This window comes from Vipera berus, assembly GCF_964194415.1.
Source record: "Vipera berus genome assembly, chromosome: Z".
Taxonomy (NCBI): domain Eukaryota; kingdom Metazoa; phylum Chordata; class Lepidosauria; order Squamata; family Viperidae; genus Vipera; species Vipera berus.
The window spans coordinates 100,996,885-101,023,450 of NC_138205.1; the positions used below are offsets into that span (position 1 = coordinate 100,996,885).

Genomic DNA, 26,566 nt, shown 5'->3' on the forward strand with positions numbered 1-26,566 from the left:
CTAAATTAAAAAAGAGGATGATGCTAATTTTTATAATTATATTACCTAATGCAAGCCATGTTTATCCCATTATCTTGAGACAGAAAAGCATAAAATATCTATCCTTTAAAAAGTATAAGAAATAAGCAAGATTTGTGAAACTTGCAAAATGTATGATTTGAGAAATCTGGTATATCAGCTTGAAGGAAAAAATGCATAAATATTTTCTCTTTATTTATTTAGAATAGTTTTTCCTTGTTTTTTTATGTTTTATGAAAGCTTACAATAGAAAAATGAAATAGATTTTAAAATGAAGTCAATAAAAAGAATTTAGATACAGCTTTTTCCAGGCCTAATACCAGTAGTAATAGGAAGATAAGACAGTTTAATTTAAATAATGAAATACTGCAATTTAATTACAAGGTTGTAGATGTTTATAATCATTTAACAATGTTCCATACAAGTCAGTATTTTGGGTTTATTAACATGATGAAAAGTTAATGGCTTTTTTTTTTATTAGCAGGAGCAGTAAGCAGTCATTGGATTTTGAATACAAGTCACAATGTGGAAAAAACACTCCGTCCTTTACCTTTTGGTTTTGGCCATTGCAACAAACAATGTAGTATATGGACAAAACAGAAGGAAGGGACAAAGGTTAAGTCCTCTAGCAAGAAAAGACAATCTTCAGGGTAAATTCCTAGAATTTGATATAAGCATTATAAATAAAAAAGGAAGTGCTATAGGTTGCATGAAAAGATTCTGAAGGGAGAGTGATACCGTATATGTCTCTACCAGCATTTTGTATCTTCATAAATCTCATGGAATTCTATATGTAATCTATTCTGTGGATTACAAAGGACATTGTTATTCTCTTTTGAATGTGTATCTCTTTCTAATGGCAGACATGATGCATGGAATATGCATTGAAAATCATATAGGCCCCTCAACCATATTTTCAGAATAGTTTGAGAGATATTCAGCTGGTTCAGTAATCATATCTTTTGATAAACATGACTGTCATTGCCACTGGATTATATTGAGGTGTCGATCTAGTAACATCTTAATAAAGGGGGGAGGGAATAATATAAAAGAATTGTAGAATAGAAGTCCCCCCTGCCTACAATTTTGAATTATTTATATTTATTGAAGGCTACCTATGAGATAAATATTTAAATGGTACAACTATTATCTCCTTGGTGCTCTTTCTCTCTAGTGTAGGACATTATCATTTTGAATTTGTGGCGTAAATATCCATTCTGTTCTGCAATTCTGTAAATCAGAGTTGTACAACTAGAATTGTGAAACAGCTCTAAACAAATCATCTTAAAAATAATGAATGTTCAACAGTGAGACTATTTCAGAAGGAATTATACTGTATACATATAAACTGGGCATGAATTGTTAGGAATGATGTATCTGATATTTCAGATTTTGCATTCAGCAAGGGAATATTGGGATAAGTTATTCCCAAGGTCCTTTCAGCACTCCAGGATATTGAGTGATGCTTAATGAGACTTTTCAAGGAGTGATTTGTATTTTGTTTCATGCTTAAGAAGAGATGTATCCTGTACCAAAGCAAAAAGGAATGTTATGTTGTAAAACTTCCCTTGTTCTGTGCATTTACTCACAGTTATTCTGTTATGTGAGAAAGAAGTTGAAACATAAACCTCACTCTTTACATCAGTGCAGTTAGTATAACTTATTAGCTTCTACATGACTGAAGCTACATTATCTTATTGGCATGCTATTTAATATTCTTCAGATAGCAAACCATGTTTAGGCCTAGAAGATTTGATGTATAATGGAAGGGTAAGAATCTCACTGATGTCCAAAGATGCTTTTTTCAAAAGGCAACTAGACATTATTAGGTTTTTTTCCCTTTGAAAACATTTTACTTCTCATCCAAGAAGCTTCTTCAGTTCTAACTATCTGAAGGGAAAAGGAAGGATGTATATTCTTTGCAGTCATTAACACTCTGAATCAGAATACAAACGGTGTGGAATCTTCTTCCTTCGTTCTTAAGAAGATCCACACTCGTTTGCACTCTGATTCAGGTGACTCTGAGGATACAGATAAATCCCCAAGTGGCCTCAACAACTCTGAGTGCTAATGACTGGATGACTGCAAAGTATATACATCCTTCTACTCCCCTCCAGTCAGTTAGAACTGAAGAAACGTATTGGATGAGAAGGAGAATGTTTTCAAAGAAAAAAGTTGCCTTTTGGAAAAAAAGCTCCTTTGGGGCAACCATGACCTAGATGATTGAGAATCTCCATAGACAATTTTACTGATGTTTTATTGTTCCAATTTGTACCACTTTTAGCTGAGGGCCTGGGGTAGAAATTCTTTGGTTTCACAAGTTGTCCATTCTTACATGTAAAACAATTGGTAATATAGAGGTATAAAAATCCTGTTGTACATCAATATCCTTTGAAGTTTCCCCTTGGTTGCCTTGATAGTGATGTCCATGGAATGAGGAATCAAAATTATGAAATCAGCCCATTCCTTTTGTACATGGATCACAATGCTGCCTTGCCTACTTTTTTTTAGTATATGACTTTGCTCAATATGTCATTTTTAATCTTGTCCTTTTTTAGATTCTGTCTGTTTTATTGACATCATCTTTGTTCTGGATAGTTCTGAAAGTGCAAAGGGTATATTATTTGATAAGCAGAAAGAGTTTGCTATCCTCTTAAGTGATAAAATCTTCCTCATGAAGCCCACCCGTGCCCACAGGTATGACATCAGACTGGCCATCATGCAGTTCAGTAGTTCTGTCAGAATTGACTGTCCTTTTTCAGCGTGGAGAAACTTGCAGATTTTTAAGCAAAAAGTCAATGAAATGAGCTACATTGGGCATGGCACTTATTCCTACTATGCTATTTCTAATGCAACTCAGCTACTCAAAGCAGAAGGTCATAAAACAAGCATCAAAGTGGTTTTGCTAATGACAGATGGTATTGATCATCCCAAAAATCCCAACGTTCAAGACATATCAGAAAAGGCCAGAGCTCTTGGAATATCTTTCATTACCATTGGTTTGTCTAATGATGTCAATAAAACGAAGCTGCATTTGATAGCTGGTGATTCTCCAGGGAAATCTGTTTTCATTTTGAATGAGCCCAGCCTTTCAGATAAAATAAGGAACCAGTTGGTAAGTTATATTTTTAAAGTTTAATTCATTTTAATTATTGTTGAAGTTGCAAGGCCTCAAAATAGGGAGCACATGATTTTAGGATTGGGCAAATAAACTTATACTATGGCATTTGCCAACATGATATAGATGTGGTGGACAAGGAGTCCCAGAATAATTCAAATTGTAACTCATATGGAAGACAAAATTAAGAGAAAATGATGCAAACTATTGCAGTTATACATTAATCTCAGTTTTAAAAAATGTAAAATATAAGGATGGACTATTTTCTGAAATAGTCCTAAGCAGCACCTTTTCAACCTTGCATTTAAGTTTTTTTTACTGGTGAGAGTTATTACTTACTATTTTATAACTTTTGCACATGCAAATTATTATATTATTCTAATTTAGTTTTTAATTGTTTAAATTACTTAGTTTAAATGGTTTAACTTTAAGAATTCAATTACTTAACTAATCATAATAAAATACCATTATTTAATTGTTTTATTAAAAATTTTCTAACTTATTCTTGTTTGTTAGCCACTTTGAGTATTATTTTTCTTTGTTAGAAAGGCAGGATAACAATCCAACTCATATCTATTGTCTTTCTTATTCTAACATGACCACCAATCATTATTGAAATGCTTGTTTGCTTGTTTAGACCTCAGAGAGTTCTATATGAAAGTTATAGAACTGTCTTGAATCTGCTGCCCCTCATTCCCAGCCCTCTCCTGCCCCCTCTCCGCTCCCCACCCAGCCTTGCAGTGTCACAACCATCAGACATTCTGCAGTAACTTGATGATGACACCTTACCAATGTCTACTTGTTGGTGGACATGAGAAACTTCCAGTCGATACTTCTTTAATAGTTGACCTACCTCAAAGTTTGATACATTTCAAGATCAAGGGAATGTCAGAGTAGGAAGAAAATATGCTTCAGCAGAATGAAAAAGAAGGCAGTCTCAGAGTATGGGCAGAATGGAAGACCAACATTATAGTTATATTTTATGACACCCATGCTTTAAACTGCCAGTAGAACAATATCCCAAATGTTGAGTATTGTAAATAGAGCGAGCAGTGTTGTGGGTAGTATTTTTCTTTGATTCAGCTTTGGGCACACTTTCAGGCCCATCGTCAAAGACATATACAAACTATAGGTATGGTCTAAACTAGGGCGATACAACATATGGTCCATTTAGCAGGCTTATGCAGCCCATTGGCATTTTTTTGAAAAATAGTTCACCACCATCAAATGTCACCACTGTTAGAAAGAATATGCTGCCACTTAGACTTTTGTCAAGCCATCCAATGTCTTCATAGGCAGTGCCAGCTCCAACACTTGCCACCACACTCCTAGCTGCCAAACAGGTATTCCTTTTTGGTTTGCAAATATATTTAAGGTGGCAAACTGGCACTTGCCCCTCTATTGTAAACTTATAATAAAGTAGAGCTAGTCCTTCTGGGTGTGCTTCTTGCCTGGATTACCTTACAAGACTGACTGCATCTGATAATGAGGTTTTCACTTTCTACAGCATGTTTTAAAAAGCTAAAGGAACACTGAATATTGTCACACATCACAAATTAGGATTTTTTAACCAAGATTTATTGAATAAATCCTTATTAGCTGATTTAGTCATAACCACAGACAAATCACATTACGGCTTAATGCAGCACATTCATTGTGTAAACCCACTGATCCACATGCTACCCAATCATTTTTTAGTCTAATATGCTGTGAAAATTTAGTCTGTTCAGGAGTTAACATGTTTTCAGCAAAATACACATTAATACACCCTTTCAAATTTCTTGAAATTTTCCAAAAGCTGATTCTTTGGTAGAAACATACTAGCATGTGCTGAGTTCAGTTTTTAATGCAGTCTGGGTTTACATAACAATTTAAGCTAAATTAAGGTAGTCAGGTAGTGACTCAGCAAATCCATCCATTATCTGAGAAGTTCTGTGATCCAGAGTATAATCAGCATAAGCATAATATAATGTATTATTTGGAAAGTTAGGAAATGTAGCAATTATGTTTTTAAAAACCAGATATAGAGATTAGTGTATTGTTGAACCCAGCCACTGAATTACATTAATATTTAGCACTTAGAGTAACATTCTAAGCCACAATGTGGTTTACTTAGCACTGAATTAGCATCTTATGAAACCCAGTCACGATGTCTTATTTAATATATTAAATAATGGTGTACATGGTGATTTGTAAATCTAATCATAAAATTAGAAATTATAAAATTAAATACAATAGCAGTGTACTTGCTTCATGGAATAAACAAGCAGAGAGAGCAATTTTGTATGGCAGGTTCTTCAGAATATCTTGCATAAACATAATACAAAAAATAAACAGGATACAAGTAGATCAGAAAGGAGCACTAGACATATCAAAGTTCATAATAGCATTACTTGGGACTATTAGAAGCTGCTCAATCTACCAGCAAGACTTAAAAAGCAAGAACTGTCATGGAAAATAACAAAATGAGATCAGTTGATGTACTTGTCCTTGAATATCTAGAAACATCAAAGACTGGAAAAAAAATAAAAGATATTTTTTAACCAGGTGCAGCCTTTCCCATCAATTCAGCTCTGTGAGGGGAGGAATTGCTATTGCTATTTTAAAAAATATTTTAGTTTTCAACGTTTAAGGTTTTTCTCCCAGAATCAGGACCTGAAAAGATCAGCACATATGACTTAACTTGTTTTAGTTTGTTTGCATGTATAACCACTTATTAACCACTTATTATAAATTGTTTCCTGCATCATTAAATGTTTCTGATATAGAAAGAATTTCAAGCAATAGATATATGAGTAAGTAACAACCTACATTACATTACATATAGTACATATATACATTATTCCATTATTTCTCAACAGATTGCTTATTTCTCTTTTAAAAAAAATGACAGGAACTGTTCCTCACTATTCCCAGTCAATTAGACAGCAGAAAAGTGGGAAGAATCTGAATCCCAGGGATCCTTAGATAAAACTTACATGGTGTTTTATTTTGAACTCTTAAATCCTATTAGAAAAATAAAAACAAAATTAGAAAATAAACAGTAAGTCCAAAGTAAACAATAAATAAATAAAATTACATGCAATCAATTATATAGTAACTATACAATCACATCAGTTCATTCTATTAAACAAATATTCATGAGATTTTGTTGGTAAGGCTGAAATCTTTTTAAGTGAATAAAATAAATCTGTGCCACTGTTTAGTATAGTTACCTGCCTATTTAGTATAGTTACCTGCCTATTTTTTGCTGTAGTCAACTTTTCTTCATACATTGCAATTTTTTTTTAATCCCATTTATATCCCGCCCTTCTCCGAAGACTCAGGGCGGCTTACAATTTAAGCACAAACCAATGTGCTTAGCAATAGCCTTCATTCTATGTATATGCCTGCTTATTAGGGCTTTCACCCCTCCCCCCCAAGCGGCATTATTACAAAGTCAGCTTATTGCCCCCAACAATCTGGGTCCTCATTTTACCTACCTCGGAAGGATGGAAGACTGAGTCAACCTTGAGCCTGGTGGGATGCGAACCTGCAATAATTGCAGGCAGCTGGTGTTACTTAAGGAGGCATTAGCCCACTGCTCCACCAAGGCTCTTTAAATACTGTATGATAATATGAGCTCAGTGTAAAACTTGTAGATGTTTTCCAAGCTTTTGTTTGTTTGTTATGTTGCCATGAAAAGAAATGTTAATCAGGCCTTTGAAGTTAATATGGCACCAGTATCATTATAATTGGTGAAAGAGCCACTTTTGCATTAAAGATCATTTGTTAAATGATAATTTTTCCTGAATAGACTAGCATTCAGACATAATAATGGAGTAACAGAATAACAGAAAGGACCTTGGAGGTCTTCTAGTTCAGGGCTTTTCAACCTTTTCACCGATTGTACCACTTTTAGGATATGGCAATATTCGAGTACCATCTAGCAAGGTGTCAAAAACTTGATGACCAAAAAAAACCCTGTTCAAAGTTGCAATTGCACTGAAATGACTTATGACCATTTTTCACACTTATGACCATTGGAGCATACCGAGGGTCATGTGATTTATATTTGGATGCTTGGCAACTGATTCATATTTATGATGATCTCAGTGTCCCAGGGTCATGTGATCCCCTTTTGCAACCTTTTGACAAAGACAATGGCAGGGCTGCTGGTGGCCAAGTGCTAAGGCGGGACTTCCCTCCCTCCTTCCTTCCATGCCTCCTTCTTTCTCATTCCCATCTCCTTCTGAAGGAAGAATTTGACACACACACCCTATATTTTCTCTCTTCCATTTATTTATCAAACAAGGAAAAGCCTCCAGAAATAGAAAAGACACACTGCTGAGTGAACCAGCTTAAAAAGGCACATTCCCCTTAGCTTGTCGATCAGAAGGTTGGCAGTTTGGCGGGTCGAATCCTGAGTGCTGCGTAACAGAGTGAGCGCCTGTTACTTGTCCCAGCTTCTGCCAACCTAGCAGTTTGAAAGCATGTAAAAATGCAAGTAGAAAAATAGGGACCACTACGGTGGGAAGGTAACAGCGTTCTGTGCGCCTTTGGCGTCTAGTCATGCCGGCCACATGACCACAGAGACATCCTCAGACAAGCGCTGGCTCTTCAGCTTTGAAACGGAGATGAGCACCGGCCCCTAGAGTTGGAAATGACTAGCACACATGTGCAGGGGAACCTTTACCTTTTAGAAAGGAAAGTTAAAGAGCTGGCAGGAAGAAAAAAAAATTAGTAAGTACTGGCTGCCAGCTAAGGTAGCCTCCCCAAATGGCTCCATTCATAAGTATAGGAATGCTACAGACAAAATCCATTCAGGAGAAAAATACTTCAAAATCTCTTGCAGCAAAACTTACAGTTAACAATAGCAGAGCAATAGAATCTAACACAAGACATCAGCCATCAGCCAAATAGAAATTGCCAAATACTCCTTAAGAACACAAAGCCCATGTTGTACAAATCCCAGAACTTCAAAGTCACAAAAGCACATAAGAATCCTTCCACTCTCCGTCTCCCTTCCTCCTTGCCTTTCTTCATTCCTCGTGGAGGGCAACCCCTCCCCTGCTGTGTTTCTTGCCTGTTTGTTGCTGCCAGCACAGATGGCTGCCACAGAAGTTGTAGATCAGCTCATGGTCGGCCTGCTTGATCTCTGCCCCCCCCCAAACTCTTCCTTTCTCTTTGGTGCAGCTAGAGCTGACTCTGCCTCCTCCCAAGACTGCTTCTTTTTTCTCCCTCTCCCTCTCCCGCCCAAACTGTCTCCTTTTATAGTCTCTCCTGTCTCTGCCCCCTCCTTCTCCTTTCTCTTCTGGGTGAGCTGGAAATGCCAATCCTGGGGCCTTTGCCTCACCCCAGCCACTCTGCAGCTCTGGAGGACTCTCTCGTAGTAGGTCCTGCACTGCGCTGGCTCATTTCCTCCCCCACTACACTTGGCTGGGCAGGGCCGCTTACCACTTACCACATGCTAATGTACCACAGGTGGTACGCGTACCACCAGTTGAAAAGCCCTGTTCTAGTTGAACCTTCTGCTCAAGCAGAAAACCCTATATCATTTCAGACAAATGGTTATCCAATTTCTTCTTTAAAACTTCCAATTTTGGAATATCCACAGCTATTGGAGGAAAGTCATTCCTTTGATTAATTGTTCTTACTATTAGGAAATTTCTCCTTAGTACTAGTTTGGTTCTCTGACTGGTTTACATCCATTGCTTCTTGTCCTGCCTTGTGCTTTGGAGAATAAGTTGACCTCCTCTTCTTTGTGGCAGCCCCTGAGATATTGGAACACTGCTATCATATCCCCCCTAGTCCTTCCTTTCATTAAACTAGACATACCCAATTCCTGCAACTGTTCTTCGTATGTTTTAGCTTCCAGTCCCCTAGGCAATATTCCAAGTATGGTCTTACCAAAGCATTAACAGTGGTATTAACACTTCCTGTGATCTTGATTCTGTCACTCTCTTAATGCAGCCTAGGACTTGTTGGTCTTGTGTGCATATATATTACCTGTCCTTTATAGCATCTTGGTTCCTGTTTGCTAAACTCCTGTTTCAATGTAATGAAATTCATCTACAACATTCCCATAAATTAAAATAAATTAAAGTAAATTGAAATAAATTAAAATAAATGAGTGCATGATTCTATCTGCATGGAAACTTAGAATGGCAGGAGCAGCTAAAATAAGGAATAGGAGCTGGTGATTCAAACAGAGATGGTAAAAGAAAATAGGATGATTTAGAAAAAAATGCTCCCCAGTATAATTGAAAGTCAGGCAGTATAAAGGTTGAATAAATTATTGTTATTATTATCCTTTTTCCTTTATCTTGTCTTTTACTGTCTTTTATTATCTTAATGTTTATTATATTTCAATTAGCTTATTTATCTGATTTTAAATACTCATGGCAAAAGTGCAATCAATGAATGAAATACATGTTAAGCTAATCTATTATTTCTTCTAATTTTTAGGCCACTTTATTTGAAGAGAGGGTAAGTTGGAAAAGTTTTATGAACATGCAGTAGATTTCCATTTTGGTATAATGTGTACATTTTCCTATCTAGAAATATCATACAAGTAAAAATATATTTTCCAGCACCTTCCTCCTGTTTAAAATTATCTTTATTCATTTGAGAAGAGTTGATCAACTGAAACCATGATGCAATGCATCTTTGAAAAAATTGAGCATTTCTAAATTTTTCAAGTAAATTTTTCTTTGAGGTGGTAATCTGAGCTTTGAACCAAAAGAGTGAATGCATGAGTGGGAGAAATGAACAGTTCTCAGAAGCTTGAATCCCACAAATAAAGCTCTACAAAGTAAAAAAATAACTTCTGTGTTATGAATAATTCACTAGTTCAGGAATGTACAGCTGTTTCTTGTTTATGATCCTGCTGCTTGTACAATAGGTTGAAAGGCAAACTAAATATAATATGTTAGCTGCAGAATCAAGTCACTTTTTCTTTAGTGAAGCTAGGATTTCAGCTGCAAGATAGTTGCTATACTGGGTTTGTATTTGAAAGGACATGATGAGCATCAGTAAGAAGACTTAAGTGAAATATGACATCATTGCACATATCACACTGTTGTGACTTCTACTGATACCTACAAAAAGGTCAATTTACGTCCTCTGTTAAACCATTTCGTGTATAATATGTAAACCCAGCCATTAAGGTTGTTAACTATGATTTATGTCTTTCTTCCTTGAATAAATGCAGGTAGATGTAGCCTATACAACAAACTATGACTAAACCATGATATAGCTAGACCGTGGGTTTAATCCAAGAGTATAACATTAAATTATTAAATTATGGATTAGTTAGAATACCTTGATCATAATTTGTAGCAAGAATTTATCTACCTAAATCCTAGCACTACATATTATCTGAAGCTAAAGAGGGGTTTAGCCTCTCCTTCCAACCTCCAGATGTATAGGCAGGAGCACCTGGGACTATTCCAATGATAGCATCATGGTTGATTCTGGCTCTTCTGGTTCTTCAACACTACTTCCCACAGTTTGTTTTTAACATGGAGTGGATTACTATAATGTATGAGGTTTCCCTTGAAGACTATCCAAAAGCTTCAACTGGGTGCAAAATGCAGCTCCATGAACAGTTTTATGTGCCCATAAGATGGCACAGGCTACATCTCTATTCTGTGACCTGCACTGGCTGTTGATCTGCTTCCAGGTACAATTCAAGATGCTGGCTTTAAGCTTTAAAAATCTACATGGCCAGACTTTTTGAAGGATTGCCTCTTGCCAGTCACATCTTGTCCCATCGGGTCGTATAGGAGAAGCATATTGTGAGTCTTGTCTCCTAAAGAATTTCATCTGATGGGGCCCAGATGGTGTGCCTTTTCTGTTGTGACTCCCAAACTTTGGAACATTGTTCTCCCAAGGCAAGGTTAGCCCCATTTTTGTTAGTATTTTGGAAGGCCCTGAAAAGTGGTTCTTTCAGCAATCTTGGGCATCCATGAGGAGGCTGATGGTTATATTGTATCTAGATGTTCTTTGCCCACAGTCTTGCTTTTATTTTTTAAAATTTTTAACAATTGGACATTGCTTTAAGTGTTGTCTGCATGCTCTCCAGCGTCACATGCTATGAGTTTACCATAATGTTGAGTAAATAAATAAAGATTGTTTTGAATAAAAGTATATAAGTAATATCTGTAAACCTATTTGTGCAGGATTGTTTCCTAAGTGAATTTAGATTTGATAATTTCAAATTGTCTTCTTAATTTCCAATACCAATTTATTTATTTTTAAATGTCTCCTAAAACTTCTAGTGTGGAAAGAGGTGTGAATGTCAGAAAGGAGAGCAAGGATCCCCAGGACCACCTGTAAGTATATACCATAGTAAGAACTGTGAGGTTTTTTTCTACTTATAGTTCATGAGAGTAAATTATAATCTCAAAAAGCTTTAAGGATAATATATTGATATTTGAAAACAGGTAAGAAAGGAAAAATCAACAAAGAAGAAAACATAAAATCTCTCCAGAAGATAGATTTAAATTTCAGTTGTGTAAAACTTTTAAGAGAGCTAGTTTGGTGGAGTGGTGAAGACATCAGGTTACAAACTGGGATATTGTGAGTTCTGATTTTGCCCTAGGCACAAAGCCAACTGGGTGACATTGGACAGTCACTTTCTCTCAGCCTCAGGAAGAAGGCAATGACAAGCCACTTCTGAAAAAAATCGGCAAGAAGACTGCAGGGATTTGTCCAGGCAATCTCTGAGAATCAGATATAATTAAATGGAAAGGAAGGAAATGTATACATTTAAGCATGAGTGTTTAATCTGGACACTTACTAGAACATGGCTACTCTGGAGACTATTTTGTGAAAAATCAGGATATTAGCCCTTGGCAGCAGTATCTTAAGGGACATAGGAAAAGGAAAAAACAGGTAAAAAGTATGGTTGAGCTGGTGCAAAAACTGTGCAAAGGAAGAAGGGAGAAAGGGGTGAGATACACTACTGCCCTATTTACTCTGTAGCATACACCCAAATTTTGTTTTTGGATTTTGGTTCAGACAAACTGTAGTCTTCTTTGAACAGTTTAGCAGAAATTCTGCAACAATTAAAATTAATAGTAAATAAAGCTAAAACTTTCATGCTATTAGTACAAATGAATAAGTCACATGTTTCATTGTAACCAAATTATAGTGATATGTATAATAATTTTAAATGTTTTCAAATATTACTAATAATTGCTTATTAGTAATAGTGGTAATAACAACTCTAGTAGTCAACTAGTTATCAGTTGCTTATATTGGTTTCAACCTTTAAAGTAGGAGTATGCAACTTTTTGTTGGGTTAAGGGCCAAACCATGTTTTGCATACTTTGTGAAGAGCCACAGTCCAAACAGGAGGACATGATTTAAAAGTTTAATCAATGTCTTAATTGTCTACAAAGAATGAAGCCCATTTTTTTCATCATCATCCCCCAAATGCAAAGAACCAACATTCTTTGGCTCATTCATTCTGCACCATAAATCATCACTCAAAATGATTCCAAAGGCACAGTTCAAGATCATGACACTCATTCTGAAGACAGTGAGACAGCAACAGGTAAACATAATTCCTGAGTGAATTCGTGATAAACAAAGATGAAGATTTTCCCAACAAGTTTAATATATGGATCTCCACAAGCAGTAGCATATTCTAAAGAGCTTCAACTGCAAATCTTAAGATTATAGAGGCAGTTATTAACATTATAACTGTGCTTGGATTTTAACCTTTGGCATCCTGTTTAGCTATTATCTGTCTTGAGATTTTGTTGGACAAATGTTAGTGATTGTTATCCAACCACTTGAAAAAAGTGTCTATGATGTGTCTATTCTACATAATTTTGGTTGATTTCTTTAATCACTGGTCATTTTGACAGTCAGACATACTTTAAATTGCATTGAATATATACTCAGTTTATAATGTATATAGTTTCTTTGTTTCTTAAGGGTGGCCATGGAGGAAGAGGGGATAAAGGTGAACAAGGACCTAAGGGGCAAAAGGTAAATCCGAAATGAAATTTCTTAAAAATGCATATTTTTTGTTGAGAAGTTACACATCAGTCCTACATCCCATGTAATTCTTTGGATGTTTATTTCAAATCTGTGTTATGATGCTTTCACTTTCATATTATTCATCGGATACATCAACTATTACAATTTTCCTAAAATATTTCTTTTTCCATGATTAGGAGCCAATTCAATGTTTATTGGGTCTTGGTTTACATCAGAATTAGGGTTCCACTGTTCTGAATTCAAAAAAAATCTGGTCCCTTGACAATTCTTGCTTGATATTTGCTAGAATCAAATTCATCTTCAAAGTTGGACATTCTAAGAAGAAAACAAGATCAGTATGGCCAACTAAATGGCTCTTAAGGGAACGCTCAGAACATATTTTTTTTAATGAAGGATTCCACATTAGTCAGAAAACATAAACATGAGTGTGGGAAAGATGTACTTGTTATCATTCCATTGTGCAGTGATTGGTACACATGTCTGGATCTTGGGTCAACATATTTAAATGAAATCATAATCAATTTAGATTCTATACTTGGTTAAATGTTGCATATGCAAGGCAATAATTTTTCCAAATACAAAGACAATTTTTAATTAGTTGCTACCTTTCTTTTCAGGGCGAGGCTGAGAAAGGAGAACCTGGTGAAAAAGGTTCAGAGGTATATGGATTGTTACAATGACCATTTAGCTAAAAGCCCATCGATGTAATGAACTGTCAGTTCTTGAAAAAGATGTTTCTGATTAGTATCTTCTCTGCCAGCTTGTTATCTGACGTCATTAGTTCATTGCTCTGGTATCACAAGGTGGTTTTTGAAAGAAGAGATATTCTATTTCTTTTACTTGCCTAGAGGAATCCCAGGTAAGCAGAAGAAGAATAGAATACAGGTGGAAGGGACCTTGGAGGTCTTCTAGTCCAGCTCCCTGCTTAAGCAGGAGAATCTATACCATCTCAGACAAGTGACTGTCCACTCTCTTCTTAAAAACCTCCAGTGATGGAGCTCCCTTGATTTCTGAAGGCAAGTTGTTCCATTGGTTAATTGTCCTCACTATTAGGAACAAATTATGCAATTATACTCTCCAAAAGTGTGCAGTTTGATATTTTCAGAATTCACATGCAGGAAATCTACACATCTAGAGGACACGTCTAGAAAGTTGATATAACACATCTGTCAGGTATAAGGAGGATAATGAAGCACTCACTTATTAAGTCAGGCAATAAAGAGTGTTCTTTTATTTTCTTGCATATAAATGTAAATTGAAATGATTAGGGATATTTACATATAAAAGCTGTATGTGTAAAAGTGTATAAATCTTATTTTCTTCCCTTTAAAGCTTGGCAATTTTTTTCTCCAAAATGCTCAACCTAGTTATTATATTATTACATTATTGATATTTCTAATAAAGTATCCTTGATAAATAAAGTAATTTTTAATTTTATTTTGTAACAGGGAAATCCTGGATATAAGGGGGAAAAGGTAAACTGGCTGAAAAAATCTTATGCTCACAATTCATACACACTGTTATTACATATTCAGAAATGCAGTACTTAAAATTAAACGTGAGTTTGTGTATTTTTAAAGATAATCAAAATGGACAGCATAATTATTTGTCTTTCTGGATCAAGATTTAGATTCAGACTAAATATTTTTTTCTGTTGAGTTTCCTGTAATGATTAAATTGAATTATTTATATCTGTCTTACATAAACACAGACAGACACAGGCACAGACACACACACACACACACGTATATGTATATATACGTGTGTGTGTATGTGTACATAAAAGGGACGCGATGGCTCAGTGGGTTAGGACACTGAGCTTGTCGATCAGAAGGTCGGCAGTTTGGCGGGTCGAATCCCGAGTGCCGAGTGAGTGCCTGTTATTCGAACAGTTCGAATAGCAGTTCGAAACACGTAAAAATGCAAGTAGAAAAATAGGGACCACTACGGTGGGAAGGTAACAGTGTTCTGTGCGCCTTTGGCGTCTAGTTATGCCGGCCACATGACCACAGAGACGTCCTCAGACAAGCGCTGGCTCTTTGGCTTTGAAACGGAGATGAGCACCTTCCCCTACAGTTGGACACGACTAGCATGCATGTGCAGGGGAACCTTTACCTTATGTATACATGTGTATATATATATACACACACAAACATATACATGTGTCTATATATGTCTGTGTATATATATATATGTGTGTGTTTGTATGTATATGTATAAGTATATATATGTATATGTGTATGTATATATGTGTGTGTGTGTATCATGATTAGTTTCATGACAATTTGGCATTTGTATTTCAGATCCATAAATGAATGAAATAATTGAAATAGACAATATTTTTTTCAGGGTGACAGAGGAGAATGTGGAACACCAGGATTAAAAGGAGACAGAGTAAGTTAAAATTATTATTTGATTATCCTTTCTGTTTAAAACTTTTACTAGATGAAGATATAAAAGTGGAGATTTTTTTGGTAATGAAAAAGGCAATATCAATAGTTATTTAAGAATCCTGGTTGATGTGAAGTTTTATATCTGTACATTATACTGGTTTTGTAGAATGCATAATTGATAATATAAATTTTCATAAAAAATGAAATGAAAAACCGGAATGAATCAAATTGATTGTATAAAATGGCTTAATAAACCAGTAAGGCTGACTAAAATAACTTCAAGTTCACTCTTACAGAATTCAAGATGAATAAGATATTTCCGGAAACAGTTAAATGTCTTCTTCAAGACTGAATTATTCAATATGGAATGCAGTATTATTAAATATAGAATCACTGGAAAATGGATAGTTGCTAGTTACACTTCAACACACACACAGATTGTACAAATTTTCTCATCAAATCATTTTTTTAAAATATGATCATAGACTAGCATACGAAAGATGGGTAAAAGGTATAGAGTCTAAATCTGACTTGATTTGATTTATACAATATTTATATATTGATTAAAAAATATGCAAAGCCCAACCTATTAAACACATCTTTTCATTATAAAAGAATCCATTTTAAAATCTGTTTTAAAATAAAAAGTTATGATGACCATGCCCTTGGCTAGACAGACAGACAGACAGACAGACAGACAGACAGACAGAACGAATGAACGAACTCAAGGGCAGTTTATGTTTCTTCCTGTTCTCTGGCAATTACAGTACTGTGCTTTATGGCATGTGTTTCCTCTAAAAAGAAAAGAATAGAGCACCTACTTGTTTTAGTTTTATTTATTTACTGGGACTTTTATGCTTCTCTAGTTTCAATGACTTTTTTTTCAAATTCTTCTTCCGATTCTCCCGGATGATATGTACTGATGTGTCATAGCAGAAGGCAAACTGACTTTGAAATAGCTAAGCTGGCTTGAATGAGAGAACTCCAAGGAATTTCAGGGATCTAAACTAGAACAGGAAGTTTTAAAAATTAGAAAACAAAACAAAAAATAAACAGTGACTGTATTCACCTAATTGCTAGAATAAGAGTTTGATGTGAATGGCACTTTACTTTTAAAGCTGTGGCATATGGCAGTTAATCATGACTGCTCTTTAGAAGGCCAGGGTGCCTCCGGTCAGAGAATGTCGGCTGGTGGCCCCCAGGGGGAGGGCCTTCTCTGTGGGCGCTCCGGCTTTATGGAATCAGCTGCCGGTCGAGCTCCGGATGGCACCTGACCTTCGCTCCTTCCGACGCAGTCTGAAGACCCATCTTTTTGAACAAGCCGGCCTGGCCTGATGGGGATATGTTGGGGTTTTAATGGGGATTTTTATATTGTTATCAACTGTTTTAGCTGGGCTACTATTTAATTCTTTTTAATTTTTGTATCCTGTATTTTTATGTATGCCCTGTTCACTGCCCTGAGTCCTTCAGGAGAAGGGCGGTATACAAATAATATAAAATTAAAACTAAACTAAACTAAGATCCTGAAGTTGAAACTCAAATACTTTGGCCACCTAATGAGAAGGAAGGACTCACTGGAGAAGAGCCTAATGCTGGGAAAGATTGAGGGCAAGAGAAGAAGGGGACGACAGAGAATGAGGTGGCTGGATGGAGTTACTGAAGCAGTAGGTGTGAGCTTAAATGGACTCCAGAAGATGGTAGAGGACAGGAAGGCCTGGAGGAACGTTGTCCATAGGGTCGCGATGGGTCGGACACGACTTCGCAACTAACAACAACAAAGTATACAAATACAACATCATCAATAGAAAAGAGTGTTATGTAGGACTGTGGAGTGCTCTGAATATCTTGTATGGTATTGAAATGTCTACAAGCAAAAAACCAAACTCAGAGATCACCAAGGATTCACAGTACTACACTATATTAATTAACATGTACTCCCAGAACAATAATTGTGTATCTAGTTAAAAAAAATGGACAAGCTGCAGTTCCTCAGAAAATAACAGTTCCAATGTTAATTTCATGTTGGCATATATAAAACATGACAAATGTAGGTTCCCAAGTCACTCTCAGTAGTTTAACATTCTTTTCAGACATTGTCTTCTGCCGATAGCTGGCAACATGATTCCCTGTTGAGAGACTGCCATTAAACATGTACCTAATCTCTCCTACTAACCATTTTTTAAAAATCCGTGGAGAAAATTTTTGTGTTAAAAATGTTTAATTTGATAAACAGGAATCTATAAGATCCATAAAGTTTTTAGCATATTATTATCATATTGTCCATTGACACTGAGAGCATCTAAAGCCATAGTAGATGATAAAGTGAAATGTGTATGTGTCTCTATGTGTGTCCCCTTAAAGAGAAAATCCAAATTAGATAGCAACTGGTGGAGAAATGGACACCATATGTTCAGATTGTAGATATGTAAGGAAACAGCTTTGTCTGGGCATTTAGATTTTTGTTCAGGGCAAAGAATAAAAAGGCACAGAACATCTGCAAAGGATTAAAAAGCCATAATGGATTAGGCACTCAAAGACATTTCTGAGTCGTCCAGATTTCTCATCACCCACAAGGTTCCCACTTGCAAGAAAAAGATGAAAAGGGTTTGCCAAAAGCTCTTTTTTTCTACACAAGACAGAAATTATGCTATGGGGAAATAACCAGACATGTAGCAGGAACACCGAGGAAAATATTAAGGGAACAGTTCCAATCTTCAAGGACCCATTTACAGTCTGGACAGATCATCATTACAATATAATGGCTGTACTGTTATATGCCCTTCTTTTGTATTTAGATAATTCATTACTTATGTTTCCCTTTGTCCCTAATTTTGGGCTTCCCCAAAAAACATTTGGAATCCCAGCTTTCATAATAGCTTTACAGATGACTGCTCCGTGGTTGAATATAGAAGTTGACATGGACTATTTGTACAGATTTTCAGAGAACAAGCTGTGTGTGGTTAAATTAAAGGAATTGCTTATACTTGTCAGATAAAGAAAATATTATGTACTCATTTCCAGAACCCAAGTAAACCATTCTAATGAATTTCACACACTCTTTTCTTTTCTTTTTCCTGTATAAAATACTTTTTCCCCGCCTTAATTCACGGGAATTTTGAATTCTTGTAATTAAATCTTGTACAGTATGTAAGAAATTGTTGGCATTGAAATGATATTACAGATGGCAACCTAGAATGAAAACCAGTGTTTTAAAAAATTAAAATCACAAAACTCTAGCCAGGTTGAAATATTATGTAGCTCTACAGCTTGAAATATTTCATTAGTTTTATACAAGTGTTTACATTTCAAGAAACTAATGTTGTTAGACATTGTATGATTTTGTGATTGTGCTAAATCATATAATGGTGCAAAAAGAAGTTGTTAATGTTTAACATACAGGTTGTCGTGCATGGCAATTGGGACTGGAATTTCTGTTGCTTAATAATGTGGTTGTAAAGCATGGTATCAAATGCTTGCACTGCGTAACAACAGCAATTCTGGTTGCCGTCATAAACCCAGGACCATGTGGGTCGTTAAGTTAAAATCTCATGAGGAGACGTGGGAGTTTCAGGCCAGTAGGCCAGCAGAGGACAGTTATGGGAGAATGGATGGAGGCTGGAAGCAGGGTCGATAGACATGAGCAGGTGCTACAGAGTATGAGCAACATAGGGTGCCATGGCCAGGGAGGGAGGTGCTGTAGGTGAGTGAGCAGGTGACATGGGCACATACTATGGAGTTCAGCTATATTCACAAATGCTGTGGATGAGTGGATGGATGCTGGGAGTTGGGGGTGCCATGGATAGATACCATGGAATATGGGTCAGTGAGTAAGTAAGTGAAAAACTGGCAGGAGAAACTTGTGATCTTTAATGTTGTTTCCTCATTGACTTTGGTTGTTGAAAGGCAGCAGGGAAGGCTATAAATGGCAATCATGACTGCAGTTCATTGCAATCTTTTTTTTTTTAGCTGGTTGCCAAGTGCCCAAATTGTGATCCTGTAAACATAGGAGGCTGCTACAGCTGCAACTTTGTAAACCAGTCATAAGTCCCCCTCATTCAACCCTGTCATAATTTTCAACAGTTGCTAAGTATGAGTGGTCATAGTCTGTAGACTATCTGTAATCCTCAGTTTACCCTCTCGTGACTGATGGTTGGAATTCTCATTTATGCTTTTCAAGAAAATCTGGGAAATTAAATGTCATAAAGACATAGGAAATCTGCTGAAAGCAATATTACCTTTCTAGGAACCAAAAGGATGTGAATATTATGTTGTTGGGTACAGGGAATCCACAGGTGGTGAGTCAGAAAAGTTAGGCTAGAGAAGCTATGGTCCTATGATGGATGGCCTACTTATTTTTTACTGGTCTTGCATGTAAGATGCATGTAAAACAGAGGCTGGCATCCTGCTATCTTGACTTTTTGAGTGCCAACGCCATTCATTTAGTAGGCTAGGGTAGCAGCTGGAGATCATGCCAAAATTAGAACCATTTTCAGTATCTAGAGATGTTGTTCACAGACAAGTATTGGGAGGTTCAGTTGAAAATGAGAAGATGAAACTAATTTATCTGCTTTTCACCCTCACAAGCCACTGTTTGAGCATTGTATTCATGGCAATTAACTAGTTTATACCTTGAGTATAGTATGCTCCATATTGCTAAATATCAATATAGTAAGTGGTGTAATATCAGAAACACTGTACAGACATTCGATATTCATATAACATGACTTCAAGGTGATAGCTAAAAACTAATAATATAAAAAAGAACAACACTGAGAAAAAGGCGAGATTGGAAAATTCTCCTGTAATGAACAGATACATTGTAGCAGAGAAAATGATGTAAAAAGCATCATTTAAACCAGAACTGACTATTAACACTTGCAGTTTTATTATTTTATTTGAACAGGGTTTAGATGGCCCTTCTGGCCCCAAAGGACCTAGAGGACCTCAGGTAAGTTTCTTAAATTCTACCAAATATTTCATTATCATTGGTATTAAAAATAATGTTTTGTCCTAATTCTCTGGGCTAAACTACCCATCATACTGAATATACACACCTATCTTCTGTTTTCTTTACATAAGCAATGGTTCAGGGGTAATTTGGGCTTGGGCAAAATATATTAGAAGGAAGATTTATCCCTTCTTTTTATTAACTGTGAGGTTAATATTGGGAATGCTGTTGTTTCACCAGTTATTTCATTCCATTTCACATAATAGGGGTCCACAACCCTTAGGCCTTGGACCGGTCCCAATCCATAGCCTTTTAGGAACCAGGCTGCACAAGCAGTGGGTGAGCGAGCAAACCTCCATCTGCATATGTGTGGGATCTAGGTTGCATACAAAGCCATCTCCCCCCCCCAAATCCACGGAAAAAATTGTCTTTCACCAAACCGGAAACAACTATCTTATAAGATCTGGGAACTGATCTCCTTATATGCTCTTATAAACCATCAGGCATCTCACATTCTAATTAAGAAAACAGCAGATGATCATTTCAGTTATTTACCTTTTAAAAAGAATTTTGAAAATGTTATCATTTCTTGGCTTTTAACAATTCTATTCTGCCTTTATTATATAAAACTGCATTTGCTTTTTAAGTTTACATTTTCTTATTTTCTCTTATGTTAATTGGATTCATCTTTAAAAAAACAAACTGATTTTTGTTAATAATTTCATGATAGATTATTGATAGTTTCATGAAGCTGACACTGATATTTTATATTATAAATTAAATTATACTGGTATCAGTAGATACCATTCTAACACATTGGGTTAAAGAGGTAAACACAATTGGGAAAAGATGGTCCACCAGGTAACTTGGTCCCAAGCCATGGAGGGCTTTAAAGATGACGATCAGCAACTTGAATTGCACTCAGAAACACAGCGGCAAGCAATGCAAGTCACAAAGTGTTACATGTGCTAGGTAACCAATACATTTACGGTACTCCAGCAGTTGAAGCTTCTAAATGTTCTTCAAGAACAACCCCATGCATTGCAGTATGGGATGACTGCAGATGGGAGGACATGTGGGCATGAGTGACAAGGAGCAGAGCTTCTTGATCCAGGAATGGGCACAACTAGAACATCATCCAAAGGGTGCAAAGGTCCTCTTAGCCATGGTTACCACCTATATTAACTATTACATCATTTGGCAGAGAAATATTAAAAACCTGCCAGTGGTACTCTTAAGGTACTGTAATAGAGAAAACATCAAACTTCTCAAACACTTGAGTCAATATAAAAGGGGGAAAATGACGTTGCCATAGGTGTATACTATAGGCTGCCCAACCAAACAGAGGAAATAGATGAACTTTTTGCTAGTCAGCTAACTAAGGTATGTAGGAAGCACATCACAATAGTAATGGGGGACTTGACATCAACTGGGAGACAAACTCTGCAACAAGTGGAAGATCAAACAGATTCCTGACAAACTATGCAGACAACTTTGTCTCCCCAAAAGTAGAGAAGGAAACTAGGGGATTGGCCATATTTAAGAAGAGACTGGACAGCCATTTGTCTGAAATGGTATAGGGTTTCCTGCCTGAGCAGGGGGTTGGACTAGATGACCTCCAAGGACCCTTCCAACATCGTCATCATCATCATTATTATTAAAAACCAAAAGGTTCTGTGTTCTCATGTCAGTTTAAATGTTAAAATGTAGCAAACCTTTTGGAGAATGAATGTGAAGCAATCTTTTTTTATAATTAATTTTTTATTAAACATTAAAATTCAAACTCCAAAAATATATATAAAAACAAAGCAAAATGAGACAAAACTACACAAAAAAGTGCATAAAAAGAAAAAACAAAACAGACATATACATAAATTGTTCCCCCTGGTTGAATACTGCTAAATATATTTCTGAGATAATAACTCCTCGTCCCTTGTAAAGCAGCCACCCAATTTATAAATTTGTACAATACTGTTTACCCAAGCCACTTAACCTGATGTTGATCTACTATATGGAAGCATACTTAACAGGTTAAAATATAAAGCAATCCTAATACTAAAATAACAAATCTTGCTGAAAGCAAATAGCATGGCTTTTACAAAAGACATTTAGAAATTATTTGAAACATGACAATAACTTGCCTTTATGTAATCTTAAAATTGTTATAAAAATGAATTTTTTAAAAATTCTTGTTTGGCTTGAGTTTCATGGAGGTATCTGGCAAATGTTCCCAGATGCTTGAACGCTGGGTGCATTCCAGTATCATAGCATAAGCCTTTTTTTGTTCAAGAGACTCAAATAACTGAGAGCACTGTAATGTTGCCTTCTTAAATATGCACAGATTTTTGTCTCTGCTTTTATTTTTTATAGCTATCAATCTCTGGATTGTCATTTATTCCTATTCAGTATTCTGTTCTACAGTCCTTAGCTTGAAGTAATACTGTGAGAACATTTTTGTCTTCTCGGTGGAATTGCTAGCTTCTCTCCCTGCCAATTCTTTAGCCTTTAGTAGAAAAAGTATCTAGCATTTCTCCATGTTTATTCTTCTGTTTAAGATAGATTCCCATGGTAGAAAGTTGTATTGCTACTGAACATCCCTAGTTGATTTGGAGTTTACTTTTTAGATGTTTTGGACTTCAAAACCCTCAGTTCAACCAACCATACCAGATGGAACAAGACTGGAGAAGCCTATGATTCTAAGGCAGTTTTTCTAGATTGTCATCCTAGCATTCTTGACCATGGCCTCTAGGAACATGTCTTTGTTGTTTTGAAATACCAAACAGGATGATCTTTTTTGTGGGATTTGAATATAAGAGCATGATATTTCCAAATAAAATTCCCAATCCTATTTTATATTATCTGAAAATTGTGTAATTGCAATTCTGAAATTTTATTGCTGAATATTGGTGATATGACTGCATGACAGTGTGACCAGTAGATCCTGTCTCTTGGTCTTGTTCAGTGATTTTCAAACTTGGCAATTTTAAGGTGTGTGGGCTTTAGCTTCCAGACTTCCCCAGGACAAGCATGTTGATGCCCACACATCTTAAAGTTGCCACGTTTGAAAACACTACTCTAATAATTCCAGAGAAATGACAGTGAAATGACTCATTGGTTTTGTTATAAAGCTGAGTGCTGTGGGTTAGCAATTTCTGTATGTGAGTAATAACTTTTAATCGACTACTGCTCGTATTGTTTTGAAGGACCTGTAGCTGTCGGAGTTTGTTCCTAAAGAATAATTATATGTAGGCCTGCATATACTGCTTCTATTTCTTATCACTGCAATGCGTAGGTTGGTAATTGCTTTCCAGATCTAATAATTTTTTCCATCATTACAATTGGAAGAAAAGTCCCTTATGACCATTTCCTTGGTTTTTCAGAGGCCTATTTATTACTTTTGATTCCCAGCAATGGCATTTATTTTTTAGTAAATTGCTTTTGATTTGTGTTTTTCAAATTTGGCAGCCTTAAGAGGTGGATTTCATGCATCCTCCTGGGCAATTCTGGGAGTTAAAATTCACACATCATAAAATTGCCATGTCTGAAAAATACTGTCTCACATCTTTATTCTCTCTATAGTTAAACAAGAAATTAAATGTATATTTGTAGCCAGGTCTTTAAATTTTAATAATTTTAGTACTTTCAAATTTTAAAATGATTTTAAATTTTTATATTTTGTTTCTTAAAATTACACATACTAGTGCACAATTTTTAGTATTTGTGCACTTACATATATTGTTTGTGTTTGATCATTCTCAATGAAAAAAAAGTATACATGTCAACTATTCTATATACTGTTAATAAAAGAGAAAGATGGCCTTACATTGAGAAAATAAATTATATTTTTAAAGCATTTTCAATACATAACTGCAACATTCACTTCGTTTTTTTTCACTCTTTCATAAACTGGATCTTTATGCTTAATGAAAATCCATCAGAATGTGGTTGTAAGGTGTGACTTAATAACTAAATATAAGAGGAAAAGCAGATGCTGAAAATGCATCATTACTTCATAGAAATACTTCCTGTGTAATAGTTGGCTTTGAGTACTATTTTTATCACAAATGTTCATATCATATATTTCTTTATATGCCTTTAATCACCTCAAAAATAATAGAATTTAAGCAATTGTTTCAAATGACTAATATGGGGTTATGCAGTATGTCACACATATATATGTTTGTGATTAATCCTTGTATGCTGCCCAGAGTCATTTATGTAAAGGGACAGTTAATATAAATCATATAAAAAAATAAATATAATTCAGACAGGAGAACTATAGAACAAAATCTCTTTTGTAATAAAAATCATTCTGCACTTTGTTGTACTTCAAGATTTTATGTTTGTTTGCTGGTTGCTTTTGTTGCTGTTATTGAGACTATTTTCTAAATTCCATCTAGGATATCTAAGAAAAATACAACTTCTGATGCACAAAGCATGATTCATAAATGTAATAATAAATATATGTCAATAGGTAGAAAATTTAATTCTCCCCCCTCTTTATTTTGCTAAAGGGTATTAGTGGTCCATCAGGTGATCCTGGCCCAAAAGGCATTCAAGGAAACAAGGTAAGAACCATATTATATATCATTTTACAAATACAGTAATACACTAATCATGTCCTTTGCTAAGATATTCAGCCACTGCTTCCACCACAATTCATAGTTTTCTTTTTTCTTTTTTTCAAAAGGGTTATTTAATGTTCTCTGATCAATGGAATAGTTTTATTTTATGGGCTCCCCCCAATTAATATTAAATTGGTTGATATATCACATGTAAAACTTCAAGAAATGTTTAGATAATAGAAAAATTGGGGGAAAGGTTTGTTTTTTTAAATAGAAATTTTCAGAGTGTTGGCATAACTATCTTATGTTTTTTACACTTTTGCAGAAACAAAGTTATATGGGGAGATAGAACATAATTGCCCAGACAAATGCACATAAATAATATCCAGGGTTTCCAGATAAAGGTGGTCCTTGACTTACAACCAAAATTGAGCCCAAAATTTCTGTTGCTAAGTGAAATGCTTGTTAAGTGAATTTTGCCCAATTTTACAACTTTTCTTGCAACAGTTAAGTAAATCACTGAAATTGTTAAATTAGTAACATGGTTCTTAAATGAATCTGGCTTCCCCATTGACTTTGCTTAGAAGGTCACAAAAGATGATCATGTGACCCTGGAAGACTGCAACCATCATAAATATGAGTCAGTTTCCATGCATCTGAGTTTTGTTCATGTGACCATGGGGATGCTGCAACAGTCATAAGTAGATAGATAGATAGATAGATAGATAGATAGATAGATAGATAGATAGATAACTATTGTCATTTTTTTTTACTGTGGGCACAATGGCACACATTAAAAATGAAATTTAGTTGCTTCCTCTCAAATTGTACACATACGTAACACATTTAAATATACTATATACAACATATGTACATATAAGTAACATATAAATATTAATCAGTGTCCATCTTGAATACATAACGGAAGGAGAAAGCTTTAGAGTTCACAAGGTTAATACTGTATGGAACAAAACTGTGACTGAACGAACTGTTGTAATCCGAGGACTACCTGTAGACCCAAATCCCAGGCAGGGGAACATCGTCTGATCTTAAAAGATTTCCAGAATATTTGAAGAGTGGAATCTGTACATATCTCTATGAAGGTGCTGTTCCAGAGGACAGACGCTATGATAGAAAGGCATACTTCCTTGATCCCGTAAGGAGACATGGCCAAGAGCACACCTACTCTGCCTAATTATATGGAAGAGACAGAAGTAATAGGAACTGATTCTGCTTTTGCAATACTTTTTTCAATATCTCAGTTTAAAATGGAAATGAGATGTAAAAGTGTAGGTATGTTGCCTATAGAGGGGAAAACACTCCTAGAGACATAGTTTTCAAATTAGAATGTTGTGGAAGGTTGTTATATCAAATTTATTTATTTATTTTATTTATTTATTTTATTACATTTATATACCGCCCTTTCCTGAAGGACTCAGGGCGGTTTACAGGGTGATTAAAAACAAAAATACAAAAGTTAAAAACAATTAAAAAAAATTACATCTGTCCCTGAACAAATAAAAACCCAATT

General features: G+C 35.5%; 1 protein-coding gene across 1 annotated transcript in view; it reads left to right on the top strand.

Moving 5' to 3' along the window:
• Positions 1-541: 541 nt before the first annotated feature.
• COL28A1 (collagen type XXVIII alpha 1 chain) overlaps positions 542-26,566 on the top strand; it is a gene marked incomplete at its 5' end in the record, with an annotated part of 87,314 nt that continues 61,289 nt past the window's right edge. The window contains 10 exons of the mRNA XM_081343260.1: positions 542-668; positions 2,577-3,133; positions 9,584-9,604; positions 11,398-11,451; positions 13,064-13,117; positions 13,747-13,788; positions 14,578-14,604; positions 15,479-15,523; positions 20,426-20,470; positions 24,985-25,038. Coding sequence (XP_081199386.1) covers positions 542-668; positions 2,577-3,133; positions 9,584-9,604; positions 11,398-11,451; positions 13,064-13,117; positions 13,747-13,788; positions 14,578-14,604; positions 15,479-15,523; positions 20,426-20,470; positions 24,985-25,038 — 1,026 coding nt within the window. The remainder of the gene's footprint in view (positions 669-2,576; positions 3,134-9,583; positions 9,605-11,397; positions 11,452-13,063; positions 13,118-13,746; positions 13,789-14,577; positions 14,605-15,478; positions 15,524-20,425; positions 20,471-24,984; positions 25,039-26,566) is intronic.